A 24978-nucleotide genomic window follows, 5' to 3' on the forward strand; every position below is an offset into this window, starting at 1 on the left:
TGAAATTAAGCTTTTTTTAATTTTTAACATTTTGAATTACTTAATTTTTTTATGCTTTGAATATGTGATTTATTTATTTTTTCTAAGATAAATATTTGCATTTTAAATATCTCAAATATGTACCTGATTTAATTTTTTGAGCTTCTCAATTTAAAAAAAAAATATTGGTTTTTTTTATATTTTTATTTATGATTTTCTTAATTTCCGAGTTTCTAAATTTATGTGTTTGTGATTCATTTACTTTCTAATATTTTTTTCAACTTTGCTGCGTCACCGTTGTTCTTCCATGTGACATCCATAATTTATTTATGTTATCCTGAATAAAAAATCCTTCAAATTGTCTGCTATCAAAACATGTATTTATGATCCCTTCTATATTAAACCTTTGTTTGTCCTTTTTTTAAATTATATTTGTTGAACGTACCTGCAACTCTCATTTCTATTTTTTACCTTATGTAAAAGTTTTGAATTGTTTCTAATGTATAATTTCTACCTAAGCATAAGCATCTTTTAAATAAAATGTTGAGTTGCATAAAAAATAAGTCCCCGTTCTAGAGGTAAACTTCTTTCAATTATTATTTTTGTCAATCCCTTTTTTTAAATAATTAAAAAAAAACTTTAATACCCAATTTGAGTAAATCCACTCAACTGTGTACAATATTGCAGAAAAAGTCCTGGAACGCGCTACCCAAGCAAAAGTTGATCTCAGATCTATGATTAAGTTAAAGTCTAGATTCTAATAAATTAGTCAAAATGACTATCGTGGTTTTTGATTTCACTTTGCGATGGAGATGGTTAGCTACATTTGAGATTGTTCTGATACCCCAAAATGGGAACGGTTAACAAAGGGTTCTGATCCTCTTCGAGTGACCAGTTGACAATAGTTGTTTGCTTTTAGATTTCATGTTATTGGTTGATGAACTGTGTTGAATCTGGAAGGATCAATTACAAGATTGGTATGTTTTCGATGTTGTCTATCGTGAAAACATAAAACATTTACACCTGCGTTTACTTTACTCATTAAGGAGTGGTGGTCCTTAATTCTGAAAAATCACAAGGGTTTAGTGGAGAAGAGCTTTCCTTCAATGGTACCAATCACTTTAACTAAATCAATGATTTGGCTGAAGCTAAGGACTCGAGCAATGTCTAGATGTGTATGTGCCTAGGATAACAAAAAAAAAATAACTTTGTCATTTTTTTTTACCCCGACTCCGGGAAGATTGTAACCTTTTGAAAATCGGTTTCAATAAAATCATACTCGAACCACACCAAACCAGCTTGATAAAAGGAAGATTGTAAAATATTGTCAGTAAATGTTTAAATGTGCAGTATTTGTTGTTCTGTGTTTACACTTTGAACATATAATATTTCATGTTTATTGAGCGTCCAGGTTGGTGTCTTTCAGATTTAGGAGTTTTGTTATTTATTAAATTATTTATTTATCTATTTGTTATTTGTTATTTATTACTTATTTATTATTCAACATTAGCATGCAATTAAAAATAGTCGACATTAGGGAAAAAAGGCCTTTTGCATCTGAGACACCAACCCATATGAATTTTGTTATCCCCACCCCTGCGAACATCATCATCACCCCGTACGTCAGTGTCATCGAGCTGTCACCGATCCCTGTGGCAAAACAGGAAACAGTTATGGAGGGAACAGCTAGGCGGCGCATAAATACGGGCGCAGACGATGGTGTCGGCCTCTTTTGCTTTTTCGGTCCGGAGTGGTGAAGACCAGTGATCGCCCCGCTTGATCGTCCGTCACCACACGACACGGGAAGAATAGTTCGCGTGTGAATTTGAAAAATCTAATTAAAATTTACACAAAAAACGTTGATTACAAAACAGTGAAGTGCCACGACAAATTAAAATCAACTAGCCTAAAAGTACGGATCGGAGTGTGACGGCACCACGGACGGTTAGAAGGACACCACAACACGTTAAAAATTCCTAACCGAGTTAGGTCCCTCCGGTCATCTCGTACGGATCCGAGCGAGCGTGGTGCAAAGACAGAACCTGCAGTGAAGTGAAGTGAAGTGGTCGGGACTGGCCGCACGAAGCACTGCGGTGCTGAGTGCCGAGTGGTACAACGTCGAATCTGTTGGCCAGCCCCCGAGTCAAAGACTCCCCCAGTGGTACCTCGCTCGGATCGACCACTTCCCCCCCCCCTTTCGCGCGTGCACCACCCTCCGGACCCGCGAATTCGACCCTCCGCTACAAATAGGGTCCGCGATCACGTTCTTTGGCGGTCTCCTTCTGAGGCCGCGCCGACACCACCACGTGGCCCTCTGGGGCGAAGCCAAGAAGAAGACGCCCTCTCGGCGGTCCAACCGGACCCGCCGTTCGTTCCCTCCTGTTCCGGAACCCGACCAGCAGCAGCAGCCAAGTCAGCGACGCAACAAGCCGGCCACCGAGCATCAGGATCCCAACGATAAAACGCATGCATGCAAGTAACGTACACAAATACACATTAAAACAAATCCCCCCGTCTTTCCCTTTATTTATTACCCCTAAAAGTTCTTAAAATTATTGAAAGTCTTAAAATCTAAATAAAAAGTTAAAAATGTGGTCTCAATCAAGCTGTGTTTGTCCTATTTATTTAAAATCCTAAATATTAGTCTTTGGTTGAAAATTAGTGTGGTTCACGTGAGTATGAAATGTTTGTCTTTGTGTGAGAAATCTCCGGGTAGATACGTGTGCCGCCCTATGGAGCAATCCCCCTAAGAGACTCCATGTGCTCATCTCATATCTAACCCCAGAATAGTTAATTACTATCAATTGGCGCCCAACGCAAAATTTTTCAAAAAAGTAATTTTCTTCCATAGACCAGAAGAAAATTCCTTTTAACGGTCTCCCGGAGAATTTCAATAAATGTAATTTATTTCAATAAAATCAAGGTCAGCAGATGAAACCTACGAGGCAGAAAGTCAACAACATGATCTCCCAAGCAAACTCGGTCGTACATGATGATAAAAACCTCAAATTAAGCTTTCTGTTTCAATCGTGAAGTGTGAACATGAATCAGTAACAGTCCGTAAGAATTAGTTTCTCGACCGTACTGAAAATAGTTCAATTTTGTGATTTTTCAAGTCAAATTTTGTACTTTTGTATTGATCTTGAATTATTTGTTCAATTTTGTTGTTAATTTATTTGCATGATCGATTCATTTGTCGCTTATTTATTCTTCAATGTTATTTATTTATTTATTCACACCAATATTTATTTAGGTAGCATTTATTAATAATTGTGCATGCCTACACGAATTATTTTCACATTTGTATTTTCGTGAAACAAAAATTTAAATTTGTCATTCATTCATTTAAATCATGGCTAATTCATTCACTTTTGATGATGCCTGTACGCTTTTGGGTGGGTGGTATCATCGCATGAGAGTGGAAAACTTAGCCGACGATGAAGTTTTGAATGAACTGAAAGCTAGAAAAGTCATTTTGAACCAACATCTCACAAATGATCAACGACGAGAGATGCTGAAGAACAGGTTGGCACAGGAGCAGTCTGGCGAGGCGGAGATCGGTCTTCGTTACGTGATAGGACCTCCAGAGGACGAAATCGCCACGTGTACGGACAGATACGAGCTGCTGAAGACATTGATGACACCTGATGTAGACGAGGAACGGCGAAACATAGTTCAAGACCGACTTATTCACCTCGGGATAAGTTTGGTTGCAGTCTTACGTGTGTCGCGAGGGTCGCCAAATCGGCCAAATCTTCATGGCTCGCTGCAGAACATGGTGGTGGAGTTGACTTCTCTGCTGTACGCGTTCTACGAAGAACCACCACAAGAACCAGAGCCCCCAACCGTACCAAATCCTCCTGTACCGATCCCATTGAAAGAGGTGGGATCCTTGTTTACACAAGACGATCTGGATTACATGCACGATCTACAAGCGAGAATTGCGCATTTGGAAGGGCAGTTGGCGTTTGAAGTTCCAGTGCGCGAGATGGGAACACAAACTCCAAAAGTGACGTTTTCCTCAAATCGTGACCGTCAAAACGAAGATGTCAATCCTAATCCTAATCCCAATCCCGATCCTATTCCACCTCCTAGTGAGCATTCTCATTTCGATTTCAACAACTCCTTTTCGAGTTTTCAAAACAACATCCCTTACGGAAACAACAATAACCCCAACAATTACCCTTTTGGTTACCCCCCACAAAATCAACAATATCCTCCACCCCCACAATACCCCTTCAATAAAAACAATAATAATGGCCACACTGGAATTATCAATTCAAGAAATCCACAGCCAAATAACAACAATTATCCCAACCAGCATAACAACCCACCCCCACGAAATCCACAACAACATAATCCTCTTCCCAAATATCCCAATCAGTACAACAACCGTCGTTCTCTACCGGTCTCAAGATGGGACATCCCCAAGTACAGTGGAGACGACCAAGGTCTGAGGTTGAACGAGTTTTTAGAAACCGTTTATGGCCATGCTCGTGCTGAACATGTGTCGAGCCAGGAGCTGTTCGATTCGGCCATTCACTTGTTCACCGGATCAGCCCTGAAATGGTACATGACCGAATGCTCGTTTGGTCGTCTCATGAACTGGGATCATCTCGTCTTTGAGCTGCGTAGGACGTACATGCACCCTGACTTGGACGCCCTGATGCGGATTAAGATCTACGGGCGCAAACAGCAAAAAAACGAGTCCTTCCACGACTACCACAACGAAGTCGAGAGCATGTTCCGTTCGATGCAATACCAACTCCCGGAGTTCGAGAAGATTCAAATTCTGAAGCAGAACATGCGAACCGACTACAAGAAGCAGCTCACTTTCGTCCCCAAACAAACCCTGAACATACTGGTGAACGCCGCACGCATGCTGGACGCACACAGCTTCCCAGCCTACAACAAGGTGTTTGGTTTCCAACAAGAAGAAGCAGAAAGAATCAGCTGGGGAAACCGTCAATGCCGTAGGTCAACCTGCACGTCCACCTCAGAACCAGAACAACAGGAACCAGCAGCGCACTTCTACATCTACTCCACAACAACAACAAGCTGGTCCATCCGGAAGTAACACCCAGAGACCCCAGGGAAACCATAATGGTCAATCCGGCCAACCGCCCAGACCGACGATGACCCTGGACGACTTGGTGAATGCTCACGCTCCTCCTCCTGAAAATTCGTGTTTTAATTGTGGTCGAGCTGGTCATCACTTTGTCATGTGTCGCCAGCAACGTGCACTTTTCTGTGGCAACTGTGGCCTGCGCGGATTTCCGGCGGAACATTGCCCATATTGTTTAAAAAACGCGAACGCTGCGAACCAAAACCGCCGTTCGTAGAACTGTTTTGCGTGACCCTCCAGAATTCTGGGAGCCCGCGAACCAGCAAGATTACGAATCCTCTGCTGAAATTTGTCAAATCACCTATCCTTTTCGTAACGATAATCGTCCTTATGTAAATATTAAATTATATGAAATTCAAATTCACGCCCTTTTGGACAGTGGCAGTAATCACACCCTTATTAGCGAAAAACTTTTCAAATTATTCAAAAATAACAAAATTCAAAAATTATCAAAACCTATCACGCTTCGTTCTGCCAGCGGCGATGAGCTCGAGGTTCTAGGTCAAATTCCAATTCCGTTCGACTTCCGCGGGTCCACGAAAGTCGTGACCACGCTGGTTGTGGCCAACCTCTCAGTTGATTGCATCTGCGGTATGGATTTCTGGCGTAAATACCGGATCCACCCTACGGTGAACGAGACCAACTTTGAGAACGATCCCCAGATGGTCACGACGATCGAACCCCCACCCACGGGTTCAATTCTGACGGAGGAGGAGGAGCAGGTGATCGAAAACATCAAGAAGAAGTTCATTCCCGCGTGCGAAGGCCAGCTGACGATTACGCCGCTCGCCGAACACCGAATCGTGTTGGCCGATGAGTGGAAAAACAAACCACCTGTCCGGCAATTCCCCTACACCATGTCCCCGAAGACGCAAGAGCTGGTTGCTATCGAGTTACAGCGGCTGCTGGACACCGGCATCTTGGAGAGAAGCAACTCGGATTGGTCCCTGAACTGCGTTCCGGTTATCAAACCCAACAAGGTTCGGCTCTGTTTGGACGCTCGCAAGATCAATGAGAGAACTGTGCGTGATGCGTACCCGTTGCCGCACCCTGGTCGCATCCTGGGCCAGCTTCTCAAGGCCAACTACTTGTCCACAATCGATCTGTCCGAAGCCTTCCTGCAGGTTCCTCTCGCAGAAGAATCCCGGAAGTACACCGCGTTCAGCGTTCAAGGAAAAGGGCTGTTCCAGTACCGTCGTATGCCGTTCGGGCTTGTTAACAGTCCGGCAAGTCTCGCCAGATTGATGGACAACGTTCTTGGCCACGGTGAGCTGGAACCCAATGTTTTTGTTTACCTGGACGACATTGTCGTCGTCACAGAAACCTTCGAACATCACGTGCAGCTTCTAGAAGAAATCGCGCGGCGTCTGACAGCAGCCAACCTCAGCATCAACCTGGCGAAGTCCAAATTCGGCGTAGCGGAGATTCCGTTCTTGGGATATCTGCTGAGCACGTCCGGTCTCAGGGCCAACCCGGAAAAGACACGTCCGATTGTCGAGTACGAGAGACCTACGACTATCACAAAGCTCCGTCGGTTCCTTGGGATGGCCAACTACTACAGAAGGTTCATCTCGGACTTCAGCGGAGTGACGGCTGCCCTGACGGACCTGCTGCAGACGAAGTCAAAAACGATCCAGTGGAACGAAGCCGCCGAGGAAGCCTTCTGCCACATCAAGGAGCTGCTGATTTCGTCGCCGATCCTTGGAAGTCCCGACTTCACCAAGGAGTTCGTGATCCAAACCGACGCTAGCGACGTGGCCGTTGCCGGAGTTCTTACTCAGCAACACGACGAAGGCGAGCGAGTCATCTCGTACTTCTCTCACAAGCTGACCACGGCCGAACGGAACTACCACGCTGCCGAAAAGGAAGCGCTCGCAGCTCTCCTGGCGATCGAGGCATTCCGCGGCTACGTTGAAGGTTACCATTTCACGTTGATCACCGACTCCTCGGCGCTCACTCACATCATGATGACGAAGTGGAAGGTTGGTTCTCGGTGTAGCCGATGGGCGTTGGACCTCCAGGGCTACCACATGACCATTCTTCACCGGAAGGGTAAGGAGAATGTTGTCCCGGACGCCTTGTCTCGAGCCGTTGAGCAGGTGGATGAGCCAGCCTCGTCCTGGTACGCGACCATGAAGGCTAAGGTGTTGGCCAACCCCGACGACTACGTTGATTTCCGCGTCGAGAACGATCAGCTGTTGAAATTCGTCACTGTGCAGGACGGCCCGTACGATTCCCAGTTCGAGTGGAAGGTTATTCCTCGACAGTCCGAGATCCCAGCGATTCTACAGCAGTGTCACGACTCTTGTTTCCATCCAGGTTACGACAAGACGCTGGCGCGCATCCGGCAGCGGTACTACTGGCCGAAGATGACCGTCGAAATCCGTCATTACGTGCAGCAGTGCGGTACCTGCAAGGAAGTAAAAGCAGCATCAGTTCCGGTGGCACCAGAAATGGGCAAAATGAGGGTAGCCACAAGACCCTGGCAGATCGTATCGATCGACTACGTCGGTCCCCTCCCCCGCAGTCGCCGCGGAAACCAGCACATGCTGGTCGTGTCTGACTACTTCTCGAAGTGGTCATGATCCAACCCGTGCGAAGCATCAGCAGTTCGTCCCTCGTCTCGATGCTCAAGGAGCAGTGGTTCTTCCGGAACTCTGTGCCCGAGATCGTGATCACGGACAACGCTTCTTGCTTCTTGTCCAAGGAGTTCAAGGATTTCATCGACCACTTCAAAGTTACGCACTGGCTCAACTCGCGTTACCACTCACAGGCTAATCCTGTCGAGAGGGTAAACCGCACGGTCAACGCCGCCATCAGAACCTACTGCAAGGATGACCAGCGGATGTGGGACACTCGCGCGGTTGAAATCGAGATGATTCTCAACACTAGCGTCCACGGATCGACCGGATTCACCCCGTTTTTCATAACGCGCGGGCACGAGATGTCTGAAGTCGGAACCGACCATAAGTTGTCACGACACGGCGAAAATCTCACTGCCGAGCAGCTGGAGGAACGTAGGAAGGAAAGGTTTCAGGAGATCTACCGGATCGTCGTGAAGAACCTCGAAAAAGCACACGAAACATCCCGCAACACATACAATCTTCGCCACCGTCAGTTCGCAAAATCGTTTGTTGACGGCCAGCTTGTTTACCTTCGAAATATGAAGCAGTCAAATGCCGCGGAAAGGTACAACGCGAAGTACGGCCCCCAGTTTCTTCCCTGCCGAATAAAGGCCAAACACGGTTCTTCGTCCTACGAGCTGCAAGATCTCAACGGCAAGAATCTTGGGATTTGGCCAGCCGCACACCTGAAACCCGGATAAACACAATGTTGTCGCAAATTCCCTCCATCAGGTCGTCACCAGCAAACAGCAAAAACACGCAATCGTCGTAAAATCGCTTTATTTCCAGCACACGTCATCGTCCAAAAAGGTGGCCACGAGTTGAAGTCCGCTTCGGTGACTCCTCGTCGGTCGATTTCGCCCAATCCGCACATCGCCAGATTCAGCATCGCCCAGAAAATCGTGGGTCTCGTGGCGCAGGGGTAGCGGCTTCGGCTGCCGATCCCGATGATGCTATGAGACGCGGGTTCGATTCCCGCCTTATCCACTGAGCTTCTATCGGATGGTGAAGTAAAACGTCGGTCCCGGTTTCTCCTGTCTCGTCAGAGGCGCTGGAGCAGAAATCCCATGTTAGAGGAAGGCCATGCCCCGGGGGGCGTAGTGCCAATAGTTTCGTTTCGTTTCAGAAAGTCATCAGCCGCCGCATTCTACTCAGGTGCGCAGCATGAATTCACCTGGAAGACAGAAAAATCGCGAAATTAGCAGCAACCTACTCACCTGTGTCACCTCGTGCAACTCAATTTTGTATTGTTTTGATTAGCCATCGTCATCGCAAGGTTCAAAGTGACAGTTTGACAGTTCAGTAAAGTGGTGCGGAGCCCGCAGGGGTGTGCTGACGAGCACGCACGCAGCCACTTTTATGTCGACTAGTTACACTCTCAATGTGATTGATACTCTCTGTGCATTTCCAGTTTTTTTCTAGATAATTATCATGAAAATTTGTTAAATGCATGTGAGAAGTTCAATTCACAATTTAGTTAATTAAATCACTGAGACTTCGTACGTTCAGTCTTCAAGTGATGGTTTATTAATAGAGGTATGATATCGCCTACTATAATTTAGCTTTATTAAAATGAATGAGTGAATGAATGTTTTTGAATGAATAAAGAGGAAATGAATGAATGGATGAGTGACTAATGAATGAAGATCATGAATGGTAGAAATAGAGTTAATAATTCTGGTCCAAGAATATTCTTGTGACGTTGTTGTTCAAATGAGATGCTACATTTGTTTGATCTCAGATCTATGATTAGGTTAAGGTCTAGATTCTAATAAATTAGTCAAACTGACACGATAGTTCGTGGTTTTGATTTCACTTTGCGATGGAGATGGTTAGCTACATTTGAGATTGTTCTGATACCCCAAAATGGGAACGGTTAACAAAGGGTTCTGATCCTCTTCGAGTGACCAGTTGACAATAGTTGTTTGCTTTTGTATTTCATGTTGTTGGTTGATGAACTGTGTTGATTCTGGAAGGATCAATTACAAGATTGGTATGTTTTCGATGTTGTCTATCGTCAAAACATAAAACATTTACACCTGCGTTTACTTTACTCATTAAGGAGTGGTGGTCCTTAATTTTGAAAAATCACAAGGGTTTAGTGGAGAAGAGCTTTCCTTCAATGGTACCAATCACTTTAACTAAATCCATGATTTAGCTGAAGCTAAGGATCCGAGTAATGTCTGGATGTGTATGTGCCTAGAATAACAAATTTAAAAAAAAATCAAATCATTAAAATATTGCCCCTGACTTTACTTTACTCCTTAATGAGTGGTGGTCCTTAATTCTGACAAATCACAATGATTTAGTGGAGCAGAGCTTTCCTTCAATGGTACCAATCACTTTAACTAAATCAATGATTTGGCTGAAGCTAAGGACTCGAGCAATGTCTAGATGTGTATGTGCCTAGGATAACAAAAAAATAACTTTGTCATTTTTTTACCCCGACTCCGGGAAGATTGTAACCTTTTGAAAATCGGTTTCAATAAAATCATACTCGAACCACACCAAACCAGCTTGATAAAAGGAAGATTGTAAAATATTGTCAGTAAATGTTTAAATGTGCAGTATTTGTTGTTCTGTGTTTACACTTTGAACATATAATATTTCATGTTTATTGAGCGTCCAGGTTGGTGTCTTTCAGATTTAGGAGTTTTGTTATTTATTAAATTATTTATTTATCTATTTGTTATTTGTTATTTATTACTTATTTATTATTCAACATTAGCATGCAATTAAAAATAGTCGACATTAGGGAAAAAGGCCTTTTGTATCTGGGAGCTGTCACCGATCCCTGTGGCAAAACAGGAAACAGTTCTGGAGGGAACAGCTAGGCGGCGCATAAATACGGGCGCAGACGATGGTGTCGGCCTCTTTTGCTTTTTCGGTCCGGAGTGGTGAAGACCAGTGATCGTCCCGCTTGATCGTCCGTCACCACACGACACGGGAAGAAAATTCGCGAGTGTAATTGAAAAATCCTAATTAAAATTACACGTTAAAAATTGGTTACGAAACAGTGAAGTGCTACAAACAAATTAAAACCAATAAGCCTAAAGTAGTACGGATCGGAGTGTGATGGCACCACGGACGGTTAGAAGGACACCACAACACGTTAAAAATTCCTAACCGAATTAGGTCCCTCCGGTCGCTTTCGTACAAATCCGAGCGAGCGTGGTGCAAGAACTAAACTGCAGTGAAGTGAAGTGGTCGGGACTGGTCGCACGAAACACCGCGGTGTGGAGTGCCGAGTGGTACGACGAAAAATCTGTTGGCCAGTCCCCGAGTCAAAGACTCCCTCGTGGTACCTCGCTCGGATTGACCACTTCCTCCCTTTCGCGCGTGCACCACCCTCCGGACCCGCGAACTCGACCCTCCGCTACAAATAGGGTCCGCGATCACGTTCTTTGGCGGTCTCCTTCTGAGGCCGCGCCGACACCACCACGTGGCCCTCTGGGGCGAAGCCAAGAAGAAGACGCCCTCTCGGCGGTCCAACCGGACCCGCCGTTCGTTCCCTCCTGTTCCGGAACCCGACCAGCAGCAGCAGCCAAGTCAGCGACGCAACAAGCCGGCCACCGAGCATCAGGATCCCAACGATAAAACGCATGCATGCAAGTAACGTACACAAATACACATTAAAACAAATCCCCCCGTCTTTCCCTTTATTTATTACCCCTAAAAGTTCTTAAAATTATTGAAAGTCTTAAAATCTAAATAAAAAGTTAAAAATGTGGTCTCAATCAAGCTGTTGTTTGTCCTATTCATTTAAAATCCTAAATATTAGTCTTTGGTTGAAAATCAGTGTGGTTCACGTGATTATGAAATCCATGTCTTTGTGTGAGAAATCTCCGGGTAGATACGTGTGCCGCCCTATGGAGCAATCCCCCTAAGGGACTCCAAGTGCTCGTCTTATATTTAACCCCAGAATAGTTAATTACTATCAAGCTGAAGAAAAACATCCGGAAGGGCGAGGAATTTGTCAAGAACTATGTGAACAAAAAAAAAGTGAATTTCGATCATGTTGAAAAAGGTTGTAGCCAACCATTGAAAATAAACTTTCAAGGGCATGATAAAAATTATCGTCGTTTTTATTTTCTTTGTACCAAAGTAAAAGAAGAAATTCTTCCTCATGACCCATTAAGAGGATTCTTGGACTTAGCGACTTCGGTGGGTTTCAGTTCCGGGAAGAAGTGGGCTTCTTTTTTGGGGGCTCCCTCTAAGTGGAACAAACTGTGCTGACCTCCGAGAACAGTTCGCCTATATCGGTGACAGAGAAGGAGGTGCTCGGGGCGGTCGTATGCTTTATCGGTGAAGCTGGTTCGGGAACAAATTCTTGTTTGACGACGTTATCGCTGGGGTTCGGAATGCCAAGTTGACGGTTCAGGGCAAAGATCTTGGCTGATTTGAGGTTTTTCGGATCCTGGTTCCGTTGAAAACAAAACAAAAACACAAACAATAACATTGCGCGAAATGTCATGTCAAAGTCAGAGCTGCCAGTTGTTGACATTTTAATTTGTCATGTTTGACAGTGAACCGGCCGTGCCGAGGGGTCATAAAAAGGTTGAGTCATGGTTCAGAGCCCACTGAGTAGTTTTTTATTAGTCTATGAACGAATCCTCCAAACAACCAACGTTCAGGCAATGTTCATTAAATCCTCTTGGAACTTTTCCGCAACCTTCGAATTGTTCTGAGCCGCGGCAATCAGTGCCGAACGTGCCGCCTGCGTGGCCTCGATCAACTTTTTCGCCTCGCGCAGCAACTCTGACACCAGCACAGTCACGGAAGTCGTTCCATCGCCAACCTCGTCGTCCTGGAAGCGACTCATGTCAACTGATCGTCTACGCCGACCGCCTTCAGAATCTTCGCCCCGTCATTGGTGACCTCAACCGGCCCGGCGCTGCGGCCGTGCGCAACCAGAATCTTGTTTATTCCCTTCCCACACTCAAAGAAAAAATACTCTGAATTTAAAAAGATCGCTCGTTGGATTAAAAGTTCGCGTAGGTGAATATTCGTAGAAAGTTCAAACTTTTCAATTTAAAAGTTGGAAAGTTTTTGATACTACCATGCATTTATGGAACAAAATCGTTGTATCGGTAAAAGTGTTTAACTTTCAATTGGAAAAGAAACCTTTTTTAGCAAGAATAAACAACATTCAATACAACAGTGTTAATTTCAGAAAAATGTGCTTGATTCTAGGCTTGATTTTATATTTATTTTTAAAAGTTTTAAACAGTATGTTAAATAAGACATTTTGTTATTGTATTTTACGCTTCTGGCCAAAATCCGAGTCCAAGCTGTACCGATTCTTAGGGTACGCCACCGGTCACTTCCGAAGACCCCAAGCTGGACGGTTCCAGACGGACGTTTCGACGCGCGACAGCAAAGTAGAGAACAGGATGGTCACGTTGCCGGCCTTCATCAGGACAGGTTTGGAGAAGTTGGCTGTAGATCGACGTTTCTTGGCTGGAAAATGAAACGGGGAGTTCCCGATTCTGGAAGCGCATCCGGAAGATTGGGTTGATGAGGCCCTCGGAACGGAATTCGATTTCGAGCACTTCATCCTCCTTCGAGAATGACACAGATTTTTTCGGCACGCTGTCCAGGGTTCATTCGGTTGGAGCTGCGCCGTCGCGAGATGAGCATTTGTGGACGGTTATTTGCTAAAAGAGATGGAAGTAAGTGAAGTTGGCAAACCACTGTACACATTCTCATTACTCACATGTGTTGTAAACCGCCGGCACCGAGTGCAACATCCGCTCTGGCTACCTCCGATTATCCCGCTTCTCGACGTCCTCCTGTTCTTCTCCTCACCGTGAAAATCACCTGTCTCGTACTTGTCCAAAAACCGGATGTTTATCTACTTCAACGCAATCTCGTTGTTCACGCAAGTCTTCGGCAGCGCCATCTCCTCGATGATCTCGTTACAGTCCTCGCGGGAATTGACCTTCAATCACCAATCCCGGGCCACCACCACCGAATACAACCGGTGCGAATCCACATTCCTACCTCCCATCCTAAAAAAATACAAACAAAATCAATCACAAGCCCCACAAAACACCCAAGCTTTCTTCTTACCCATTCCGGTCGTGGAACAGCTGCTGTTCCTGCAGGAAGCTCGCCTTGTCCTTTTTGAGCACTTCACCTCGTCCCGCACCCGCACCACACTCCTTCGAAGGCGTTCCGCTGCTGCTGTTTGGCTCACGAAGGTTTCCGCGTCCGATTCCTGGCTGCTGCCTAGAATCACCAGCACCACCGGACCCACCAAAGTGTTTGTTTACATTTGGAACATAGTCGTACACGGTTACACGAGAACGTCAAAATGAAAGAAATTCTACAGTCGTATCAAAAGTTAAGACTTTTAAATCAGTTAGTTAGGAGATTTTCAAAAACTTTACCAGTAAAAGTTTTCATATTTTAAACAAGAAAAAAAACTTTCCCTCAAGCAACTTTTTAAATCAAAAATAAGTTACTTTTGTCATTACGGTAATATTTTTTTGTGTGATTCCCGGGCAAATTCGCCCTTCTCCTTCTCGGCAAACGTTTCGGCGATTCACTGGGGGAAGGTAACAAGCAGGGCAAATGCTGTTGATAAATAGCCCTTGATATACGCAGCGTGGTGGAGCACCTTTCAGTGGTCAGCGGAGCGTCGGCACTGGAATGGCCCCACATCCAAGCGCGTCGATTATCTACCTACAAAAACAATACAAATCACATCTAAAATCTCTTAATCACACTGCTAAAAAAACATCCCAAGTAACCATCCAGCACTAAAAGAAATCACAAATGAGCTGCTAAACAGCATTCACCAGCAAATCAGTCATAAAACAGCTAAGGTGATAGCAAATTAGCTTTAAAACAACTGCTCTGGTAATAGTCGGAATAGTGCTGATTTGATGCTGCTACTAGCAACACTGCAACACAATATTTCATCAAACTGGCAACATGATTTTGTTCCGTGTAAGAGCGAAAGAGAGAGCACCAACAAACAAAACCAAAAATATTGCTTACTCTCTCATACTTTAAACCAAAACAAATCGTGCGGGAGAAAAATGCAGTCAGCTGAGAATTTCGTTTTACGATTGGAAAAAAACGTTTGCAATTAAATCCTTTTCATCATGTTGGTAAGTTTAATTTTATTAATTTTAGATTCATAACGTTAAAAGAACTCCTAGCATTCTCCTACTACCGTTGCAGTGGCCTCCAGCAGCTGACTTACGGATACGGAGGAATTGTGGCAAATTTCGTGAAACATCCGGCTTCGGGGCATTTCCCAGTTGTCCAGGATAGTAATGATTGAAGGGAACATCCCGAGGAACGGCGAGATGCGGTGGTTCGGTGCGGTGAAAAAGTGAAATTCAACGGTTTAGGCAATTATGGCACAGTTATTTGGTTATGGAGGCTGTTAAATGATTGTATTTAGATTATAATAAATTATCCAGAATCAACAGAAAAATGTCTTTTAAAATACACAGAGAAAATTAGACTGGTTTATGTCCATATTAAGTAGGGTCCGTGCATTTTACTGAGCGACAACACTTTATGTAGCTCTAAAAACCATCCTGGGAATCCATACATCATATAGCCGTGAGGACACGGGCTCCAGATTCATCGAACATCAACAGCATCATCAGCAACAACAGCATCATATCGACAGCACCGCGAGTTCAAGCAAATAATTCAACTTCCCCTCTCAATCAGCTGAGTCGGCAAAGTAGTAAACAACCCAAAAATAGAACTGAGTGAAGCAGAGGAGATAGAGAAAGGGACAACAACATTTTTGCCTCTCCATTTTTATTGACATTTTGCAGGGGTGGAACAACAACAGTAGGGGCTCAGCTGTAAAACAGAAATATAAAGTCCAAAACCAGCTGCAAATCTGCTGTAAAAGCGCATTTGGTGCAGATTTCAAAACATTTTAGCTTTTTCCCGCAGCTATAAATGCGCTGTTAGTGCTGAACAGTGACTTCATTTAGTGCTGGATGGTTACTTGGGATTACCCGAAAACTTTATTCCTCCATGAGTTTGCGCCAGGATTTTCCGCCAAAGTCCTGTTTAACCACTTGATGTTAGAGCCGCCGATCACACCCAACACACCGGGAATAAAGTTAACTTTTCCGGTCGTCAAAACGTGCGCCGTGCTCTGGGGACGGTGGAGCCGGCGATCACACCGGAGCAAACTTTTCCGGACGTCGACAAAAAATTGCAAAGTTTGCTTTGTTTTTTTTTCTTTCTGTCAAAACTGCTTGAAAAAAAAAACCAAAACAAATACCGAGTTGCCAAACTTGACCAAAAACTGCTCGACGGCAAGGTTGCAAGAAAGATTGCCCTGGTTCAAAAGTCGAGCAGACGCTGGCCGCTTTAACTCGCTTTAACGCGCGTTAACTTGCGATAACTTGCTTTAAGGTGGCGTTATGTGAAAACTCGACACCATGAGTAGCGTTGATGCTTTTCGAGCTCGTTTTTGTGCGTTTTAGTGTGTTATCGCGAAGTGACGTCCCCCTCGGCACATTCTGTCGTTGACTGGCCACCAACCAATCACGCGCTTCGACATTTCGCCCAACACTATAAAAGCTGTCCCCGCTCCAATACATAGTGTAGTCACCGTACTCCCGGTGATCCTTCCCCGTCCAGCACACCTCCTGCAGCGCCACGACTTCGAGACCGCGGACCCGCAATTCGTTTGAAAGAATTCGGTCGCCACCTAACCTAACCTGGGGTACAGTCACCCAAAAACGGGGTGGAGGAAAGGGGTGGGGGGGGGGTGCAGGTACGATCTAGTTGATTTAATTCACTCCACTTTAGCACAAAAAAATTTCTTTGAAATTTTCAAAAACTTGTTGTTGATTTTATTCTGCCGCACACTTTTTTCACTCCGACCCACTGTGCGTGTCGAAATTTCTTCCACACTTCCAAGCAGCACTACACCCAGCTCGTTTTTTTTTGTTCATAACTTATTTTTATTAGGTCCTTTTAGGTGCTGTGACCAGGTTAGGACCGAGGATCAATAGTACAAAAAATAATAAAAGAAAAGAAAAAAAAACCGTAACTGAATTAGATGATCATTTGCTCGTGCCATGTGTCAGCAAGTGTGCGATCACATCAATCTGTTCCTCGGGTGTCTTGCACTGCCTCAAGCGTACTCGGTATTCTCGGTAAATGACCCACAGCTCCGACTCGCTGTACAGCTTCCGTTCGCCTTGTTGCTCCTTCGGGGTTGCACCGGCGCCGGCGCCAGTATCTTCTCGACTTCTTCCTGCGGGACGAGGATGTTTATTTTCCGGTTCAACGGACGGCACCGCTCCAGGTAGCGGAGGAAAATCCGCCGCGGTAATCGCAGCTCCTGCCGGAGTCTGTTTGTCCTTCTTCCATGCTGGCGGCTTCGGCGTGGACGCCTGCTGCCTCGACTGGATGAACTGCGCACGTTTGGGACAGCTGCGGTCCAGACCCTCGTGAGATCCAGAGCAGTTGACACACTTCTTGGCTTCCGTTTCTTCTGCTTTGCACTTTTCCGTGCTGTGGGCACCCCCACAGCTGCTGCACCTGGGCTTGAGATGGCAGTTACTGGTTCCGTGACCGAACTGCAAGCAGTTCTTGCACTGGGTCACGTGCGGTTCTTTGTTCCAGTAGGCCACCCACCGGACGACGACTGGTCCCACTTTCTTTACCTTGCTACTCAACTCCTTCAGACTGGTGTGACCCTTGGGGAAGAGCACGATGAAAGGCGTCTCATCGATGGCGGGAAGCTGCTGCTTCCACCTGATAGCGTGTACTGTCAAGACGTCCAGCTGATGTTCCGTCTTGAGCAGCTCCTTGACGTAATCCGGTTCCGCGTTCGGGAGACCTCGCATTACTACCCGGTGCGGTCTCGCACTGCGCTTTCCGTGCGTGTAGAACTGCACCTTGTTCTTCTTCAGGTGGGCTTGCACCGTGTCGAAGTCGTCGCTCGAGAAGCACGTAATTTTGGTGCCGTGTTCCGGCTGGACATCACATGTCGACATCACCTTCGCAAGGCGGGCGAAGCTCGTTTCTTTCACCACCAGCGGCGGCTGCTTCTTTTCCCCGGCCGACTTGCCGGGTGCTGGTACCACAGGGGTGGTTTTTTCTGCTGCTGGATTCGCATTGTTATTGTTGTTGCTCTTCTCCGCTAGCGGGCTGAACTTGTTGTTGTTGAGCAGTTTCTCCACTTCCTGGCCATCGCCGACGTTGATCTCCTCGTTAGCCTTCCTGCGCCGAACCTTGATCACGGGACGAAATTCGCCCCCGTCCTCTCCTCCTCCTTCGGAGTCTTCCACCTCCATGCCCGTCGCCGCCTGCGTTTTGGGTTGGAACCCGTCCGGTTTCTCCCACACACTTTTCTTCATGGCCGCGTTCCAGTAGTCACCCAGCTCGTTCATGACGACGACGATACCAGCACACAACACAATCGCAGTTCGATAGAACGAAGGCAACGAAGGCGACGACGACAGTATTGTACTTGCCACGCGGGAAACACTTTATTGTTCTTGTTGTGGCTCGATTTGATCCGCAAACCGGCACAAAAAACTCGCGAGAATTAGGACGGATTCGCGATCGTCGAGCACTGCTTTTAATGTCCACCGTAAAACATAAAAGCACAGTTATTCTCCCCGTTATTTGATATATAACATCGCTATACTGATAAATGCTCAATGCTCTGGTTAGGTTTTTGCCAGTTACATAACGAGAATCGTCTCTTGTAACAATCGTGGATTGTAACAAGAGTCGATTTTTGGAAATCGCTCTCCGCTCGCGATTCAAGATCCGTTGCGGTTCCAAATCAACAAACCCCTTGACGACGCGAAGCGGGTGAGATCCACCCAGTGATTGTGATTGTGAACAATCGCTTCGGTGTGAGTTCCTTCTTGGTTACACAGCGGGACTAGCAACGCGTTGTTTTTGTTGAGAGTAGTGGCGCTTACTGTGTGTGTATATCTTCACTAATTGATCGCGTGAAGGGATTTTTTAGCGACCCTGCTCCTTTTCGTAATTGAAAGACGCAATTTTTGGTACCCAGACATGTATAATAGGTCATAACCGGCTCCGTGCCTTAATGGTTACGCCTTCTGCCTCACAAGCAGAAGGTTCAGGGATCAAATCCCGGTCGGTACCTTTGAAATTTTGGAATCAGGAATTGGAACAAAAACGAAACTGAATCAGGTGAGATTCGAACTCACACCTCTGGATTGATGGTCTGGGACTCTAACCAGTCGGCCATCTGAAGGTTATAAAACATGTTGTATTCTTCTCATATTAAATACGCTCTGATCCCTGATTTGCCTGAAGGGATTGGGAGTCTTAAGATAGATCAAGGATCCGTCTGGTGCTTGCTTCTATGTTAAGGCGGGGCCGGACAATGCCCAACGACCTCGGAATTGGGCCGCTAGGTTCTCTGCCATTCTGAAATGGGTCGTTGGAAGCAGCGCGAGGGCTATCACCACCTAATACCCGGGACTGAGATAACACACAAAAATATTATGGTAATGACAAAAGTAACTTACTTTTGAATTAATAAGTGGTTAAAATTTGCTACATTAAAAGTTTTTTTCTTGTTTTGAAAATGAAAACTTTTACTGCTACAGTTTTTGAAAATCTCATTGCTAACTTATTTAAAAGTTTTAACTTTTAATTCGACTGTGTAATTTTTTTTTTTCATTTTGTCGTTCTCGTGAAACCGTGTACGTCTAAGTCAAAAATGTAAACAAACGTTTAGGTGATTCCGGTGGTTAGTGAGTGGTGGTCCACGACGTCAATCAAAACAGAACGCGTCCGCAGCCAGGACTTATACGCGGATACCTTCGATAGAGGATGGTGCGGAACAAGGTTAGGGGATTAGGGGAAAGTTGGTTTTCAAAAGGATGAGGCCAGCTTCCTGCCGGATCTGCAGCTGTTTCACGACCGAAATGGGTAAGAAGGAAGCTTGGGTGTTTGGTGGCGTTTGTGTTTGATTTTGTTTGTTTTTGTAGGACGTCGTTTATGCGGATGTGAATTTGCACCGGTTGTATTCGATAAAGTTAATTTTAACGGTGAGGAGAAGGATCCGACGGAAGAGGGAAACAACGAGAAGCGATCGGAGGTGGTCAGCGCGGATGTTGCACTCGTAGCCGGCGGTTTACGACCATCAGCAGCATTATGTGCCGGAAGTGATGACGGGACAGTGTGGGATGGGATCCTGAGGGTTCGCAGTCCATTTCTCGGTGCGGGACATGTTTGACGAGTATTACATAAACATCCGGAAGACCAGTTCTGGAAGAACCGTCTGTACGAAAGCCGCAGGTCCTGAAGCTGTCGTACTCGGATTACTTCCAGAGGTTGGAGCAATATTCGACGAACCTGATCAAGAACATCTACCTGGAATACCGAAGAAGTCACCGGTGAGTATTGAGAATGTGTTCAGTGTCTAGCAAATTTAATTTACTTTTAAACTCTTTCAGCAACTCCCGCCCGCAAACTCTCAACTCGCGCCGGCGCAGCTTCGGCCGGATTAACTGGCAACATCTGTGCCATTCTCGAAGGAGGACGATGTGATCGGGAACTATCGGTTCAGGCGCTTCAATTCCCAGTCGGAAAACGTCGACTTCCCTTCTCGAATTAACACCCAATGGCCAACTCCTCCAAGCCTGTCCTGATGATGGCCGGCAACGAGACCACCATGTTCTCTACATCGCTGTCGCGCTCCAAAATGTAGGCCGCGATGTTAAGCAGCATAAGCAGCAGTTTTAATATTAAAATAAAAATAAAAATAGAAATAAAATCCATCACATTTTTCGAAAATCATCACTGTAATATTAAATGTTATTTATTGTTGCCATAAAAAGTTTCTTCTTATAATAAAAGTAAAAAACTTTTACCGACAAAACGATTTTGTTCCAGAAGTGCATGGTGGTATCAAAAACTTTCCAACTTTTATATTAAAAAGTTTGAACTTTCTACGAATATTCACCAACGCGAACTTTTAATCCAACGAACGATCTTTTTAAATTTAGAGTATTTTTTCTTTGTGTGTGCGCGCGGTGCGTCGGAAAACCCAGTTTTTATGTTGAAAAAATTATATCTCCGAAACGTGTTAATGGATATTCGCAATTCGCAAAAGTTTCGTCTTTCAATTACGAAAATTTTGGTACCCAAACATGTATAAGTCATCGCTGAAATTTTCAAGTCATTTTCCCGCTTTTGCGCTCGGCGCGTCGAAAAACCCAGTTTTTATATTTAAAAAATCATATCTCCGAAACATGTTAATGGATATTCGCATTTTTTTTATATGTTATGTAAAATATTACAAGGAATCAGGGAAAAATATTTTCAGACATGGGCTCTTTGGTCCCGAGACCTTGAAATCGGCAAATGAAATTTTCATAGGACCTTTTCAAATATTCAGCTAGTTTTTTTGGACCTCAACCTTTTTTTCCTTAAAAGCCCAACTAATAACCTTTCTTTTGAATTGTGGCTCTCCAAAATTGGTTCGGCCGTTCCGGAGATATAATTTTTTGAAAAATGTGTTTTTTGCGAAAATCGACGAAAAACGCAATTTTATGGACCACCCTATTTCGGATAGGACCACCGTCAGCCGTCGGGCTCGGCCTGTTCGTCCCAGCCTGTACTTGCGTCTAGACGCACCTTTGCGGGAATTTTTGCGCGAGTCGACGCAAATAAAAAAAAAAATTTAGTCGGGAGAAGATTGTGACGCCGGCGGAACGCGCAATCGGTTTTCATTTCGGGTCATCTACGGCGGTCATCGGTGTTCCCAAAGGGACCGGTAGCGACGCGCACTACCAGGAGCTTTGTTCTACCTCCGGAACCGGAAAAACTCGGCTCGAACCCGGGTCAAGCGCGTGCGGCGAGAGGCCGCGGACACGAGGCCGCGATGTGGTCGGTCGAGCCGTGGCGGCGCGAAAGAACTGGCGGCGGGGCCCAGAAGTCTGCCGGTATCTGGAACGTGCGGAGTTCTTCGAACGCGGAGTGGCCAGCCATAAGGCAGCGGCGCGGCGCGGGGGTGCAGCAGGGGGAAGAGGGTGAGAGATGGCGGAAGGAAGAAGTGTGCTAGTTGGTCAAAGAAGGCCTTGAGAACCACCAGAAGTGAGGGCGAAAAGGACGCGAAATACATGTTTTTCTAAGAAAAGCGCAAGTGGATTTCTTTTTGTCTGTGAAGAGAAATAATTCCTGGTAACACTTATTTTTCAAAACAACAAAAGACTTTCATGGAATTGAGAAAATCAAGATTTGTTTCAACGCAATTTTTTGTTGATTATATTCAACAATAATTTTTTTGATTTAAACCTCGTACACACAAAGAAAAAATACTCTAAATTTAAAAAGATCGTTCGCTGGATTAAAAGTTCGCGTTGGTGAATATTCGTAGAAAGTTCAAACTTTTTAATTTAAAAGTTTTAAAGTTTTTGATACTACCATGCATTTCTGGAACAAAATCGTTGTATCGGTAAAAGTGTTTTACTTTTTATTGGAAAGGAAACCTTTTATGGCGAGAAAAAACTACATTTAATACCAAGGGGTAAGACAGTGAGAAACTGAGTGACTCATTTTCTCAAAGTTACTCAATGTGACTCAAAGTTACTCAATATCCCTCTTGAACGATTTTCCAATAGGTTACGGAATTTTTGAATATACATATTTTGACAGGCGAGGCAGGCGAGCGAGTTTACAAACAAGTTTAACATAATTTCACGGCAAGATACTGCTCAACTTCCCAAAATTGGACATTGTATTTGCTGCGGAATTGTCTGTTCCGGATTTCAATCCGGATGTTTTTGCAAGAGAAAGATTCCGGCGTTACGGCACGTAGCAGTTCTCGATTTTGTGGCATAGCTGGCACCCCCTGCACGCTTGTAGAAGCCTTGTGCCAGAGTGCTTTAGCAGGGCTCAGCCGGCCGGATTTACCGCCCTTTTCCGGTCCATTATCTCCAAAAACGGACCCGAGAGAATGCCCTGCTCGCCTTCACCCTCGGTGTCAAACAGGTGATGGCAAGATGGAATCGACCAAGGCCCCATACAACGATGCTCGTTTCGAGGAAATCAAGAAGGAAGTATCTTCCTACATCAAGACGAACGGCTTTGTGGAACCGTCCACCAAGATGGCAAGGCTGACGGCAAGGACCTGCTTGAGACTATGGAGCATCCTGACCCGCCCCACCGACAAGCCCCTGCATCTGCCCCTAAAGGACGTCAACAAAATCGGTGGTACGGGAACGTAAACCGGTGCGAACTCCGTCGCCTCGGTCAACCTGACCGCTGATGTCAAAGCCGTCGAAATGCACCAAGAAGCCGGAGGCCGTGCCCGGACTCAAAGAATCACCACTCCGGTCAGATCTCCAACGGATACAACCCAGTGCTGGAATGCCAAGGAGAAGGTCTTTCGTCGTTCCGGCAAGTCCACTGAGGATTATCGAAAGTCCATCAAGTCTGATGATGACACTATCGTCTTCCTGGTCCCACCCAAGCCTCTGTGGTAGCGGAAAAGGCCATCAAACAACATTCGATACTAGCGACCGCGAGGACAGTTCCCTTGAGTGAACCAGAAGTCGATCCGGTCTTGTCCTTCGGGTACTTGCGAGTAATCAGCTATTGTCGAAGGAGCCAGACAAAACTAATAAAAAAGTGTTTATTTCTGCTTTTGCTTAGTGTTATTTTAATTGTCGGTTTCACAAGCTTGTGGTAGTCGCGGGACAGTCCGGGGAACTTGATCTCTACCATGTCCACCAGCACCCTACACATCTTCAGATCCTACTCCTCCGGATGACGATCCAGAGCCGTCCCGCAGCTGCTCGGCGCAAAACACAACTTTTTGTTTCGATTCCGGCGTGTGGGAGATGCCGTATTTTCATACGGATCTGGTCCTGCAAGGGGTAGGATCCATGATATCAGCCTTGGGTAGGATCAGTCTGCCGTAGGATGAGTATGGAAAGAGCGGGTGCTGTCTATGCTGGTGGATGATGCTTTTTTTACACGGGCCCACCCGTTGTCCTTGTCCTTTGACCTTCCTGCTCCGCAGCCGCCTTAAATTGCTGCTAAGAATAAAACCGGAACCAACCGTAGATGAAGGTGGCCTAAAACAAAGCAACAGTGAATAATTATTATTCAATTATTATTCGATTTGCCGAAGTTGGTAGCGGCGGATTTGAGACCAAGCCGGAAGCATGCGAGAGGACCGTAATGGAGGATGATTGTCGCACAGCTGGGATTTCGGCGGCCACTTCCTCCTGCCCTTTCTTCTGCGCTTTTGCTGCGCGTTTGTCCTTCGTCACAAACACCGGCCTTTTTTCGCCAACATTGCCTACAACGAGGCGATTCCTTTTCCAAAGCCTCCAAAGCACTTACTGCCGGTTTTACCTCTATGTACCACCCACAGCAGCGCTCTCCTCCCTTTCGCTCAAAGTCCCGCTTGTTTTCTTCGACCTTGATCGTTTCCTGCCCGCGTCATGACAACAGTCCTAGTGATTTCCCCCCGACGGTGGAGGATCGTTGCCGTTTCCGACCGTGCCGGTTCCGTCGATTTGTTGGTTAGGTTTGACAGAAACCAAAATAAACAAAAAAAAATTTGGGGTTGGTTTTGTGTCTGTCGAAGTCAGTCGTCTCGGTCGTCTCTCTCTGGTGCCAAATGTCAGTGTCAAAATTCGTTACGTCGTTTGGAAGGATTGAAAAACTTTGAGTGGCTCAATGTTACTCAAAATTATTCAAACTTTCTCAATATTACTCTCTGTCCTACCCCTTGTTTAATACTACAGTGATAATTTCAGAAAAATAAGCTTGATTTTATATTTATTTTTAAAAGTTCAAAACAGTATGCAAAAAAAAAAATTTTCACATTGTATTTAACGCTTTTGCCCAAGGTTGGCCAACATCAGAGTCCAAGCTGTACCGATTCTTACGGTACGCCACCGGTCACTTCCGAAGACCCCAGGCTGGACGGTTTCGGACGGACGTTTCGACGCGCGACAGCGATGTAGAGAACAGGGTGGTCTCGTTGCCGGCCTTCATCAAGACAGGCTTGGAGGAGTTGGCCATTGGCTGTTGATTCGGGAAGGGAAGCCGACGTTTTCCGGCTGGGAAGTTAAGCGCCTGAACGGGTAGTTTCCGGTTATGGAAGCGCATTCGGTACTTGAGGCTGATGAGGCCCTTGGAACCGGAATCGTTTTCCAACACTTCGTCCTCCTTCGAGAATGATACAGATTTTGCCAGTTCGTCGTCCAAGTTAATTCGGCTGCGCCGTCGCGGGTCGAGCGT

At 45.6% G+C, this 24978-nt stretch overlaps 2 protein-coding genes and 1 pseudogene across 3 annotated transcripts in view; all 3 read left to right on the plus strand.

The window, feature by feature from the left end:
* LOC119770641 (protein lifeguard 1-like) overlaps window positions 1-24978 on the plus strand; it is an 84213-nt gene that overhangs the window by 11402 nt on the left and 47833 nt on the right. The window lies entirely within an intron of this gene.
* On the plus strand, window positions 7686-8429 carry LOC119769149. Its single transcript, XM_038261053.1, has one exon. It carries the CDS (start codon window positions 7686-7688, stop codon window positions 8427-8429), a length of 744 nt encoding a protein of 247 aa, XP_038116981.1.
* On the plus strand, window positions 21605-23562 carry LOC6054706 (annotated as a pseudogene).

The sequence above is a fragment of the Culex quinquefasciatus genome, chromosome 3, assembly GCF_015732765.1.
Source record: "Culex quinquefasciatus strain JHB chromosome 3, VPISU_Cqui_1.0_pri_paternal, whole genome shotgun sequence".
In the NCBI taxonomy this organism is placed as follows: Eukaryota; Metazoa; Arthropoda; class Insecta; order Diptera; family Culicidae; genus Culex; species Culex quinquefasciatus.

Bases quoted from the DNA above. Each gene is read 5' to 3' on its own strand.
- LOC119769149 (XM_038261053.1), top strand. From the start codon at position 7,686: ATGATCCAACCCGTGCGAAGCATCAGCAGTTCGTCCCTCGTCTCGATG.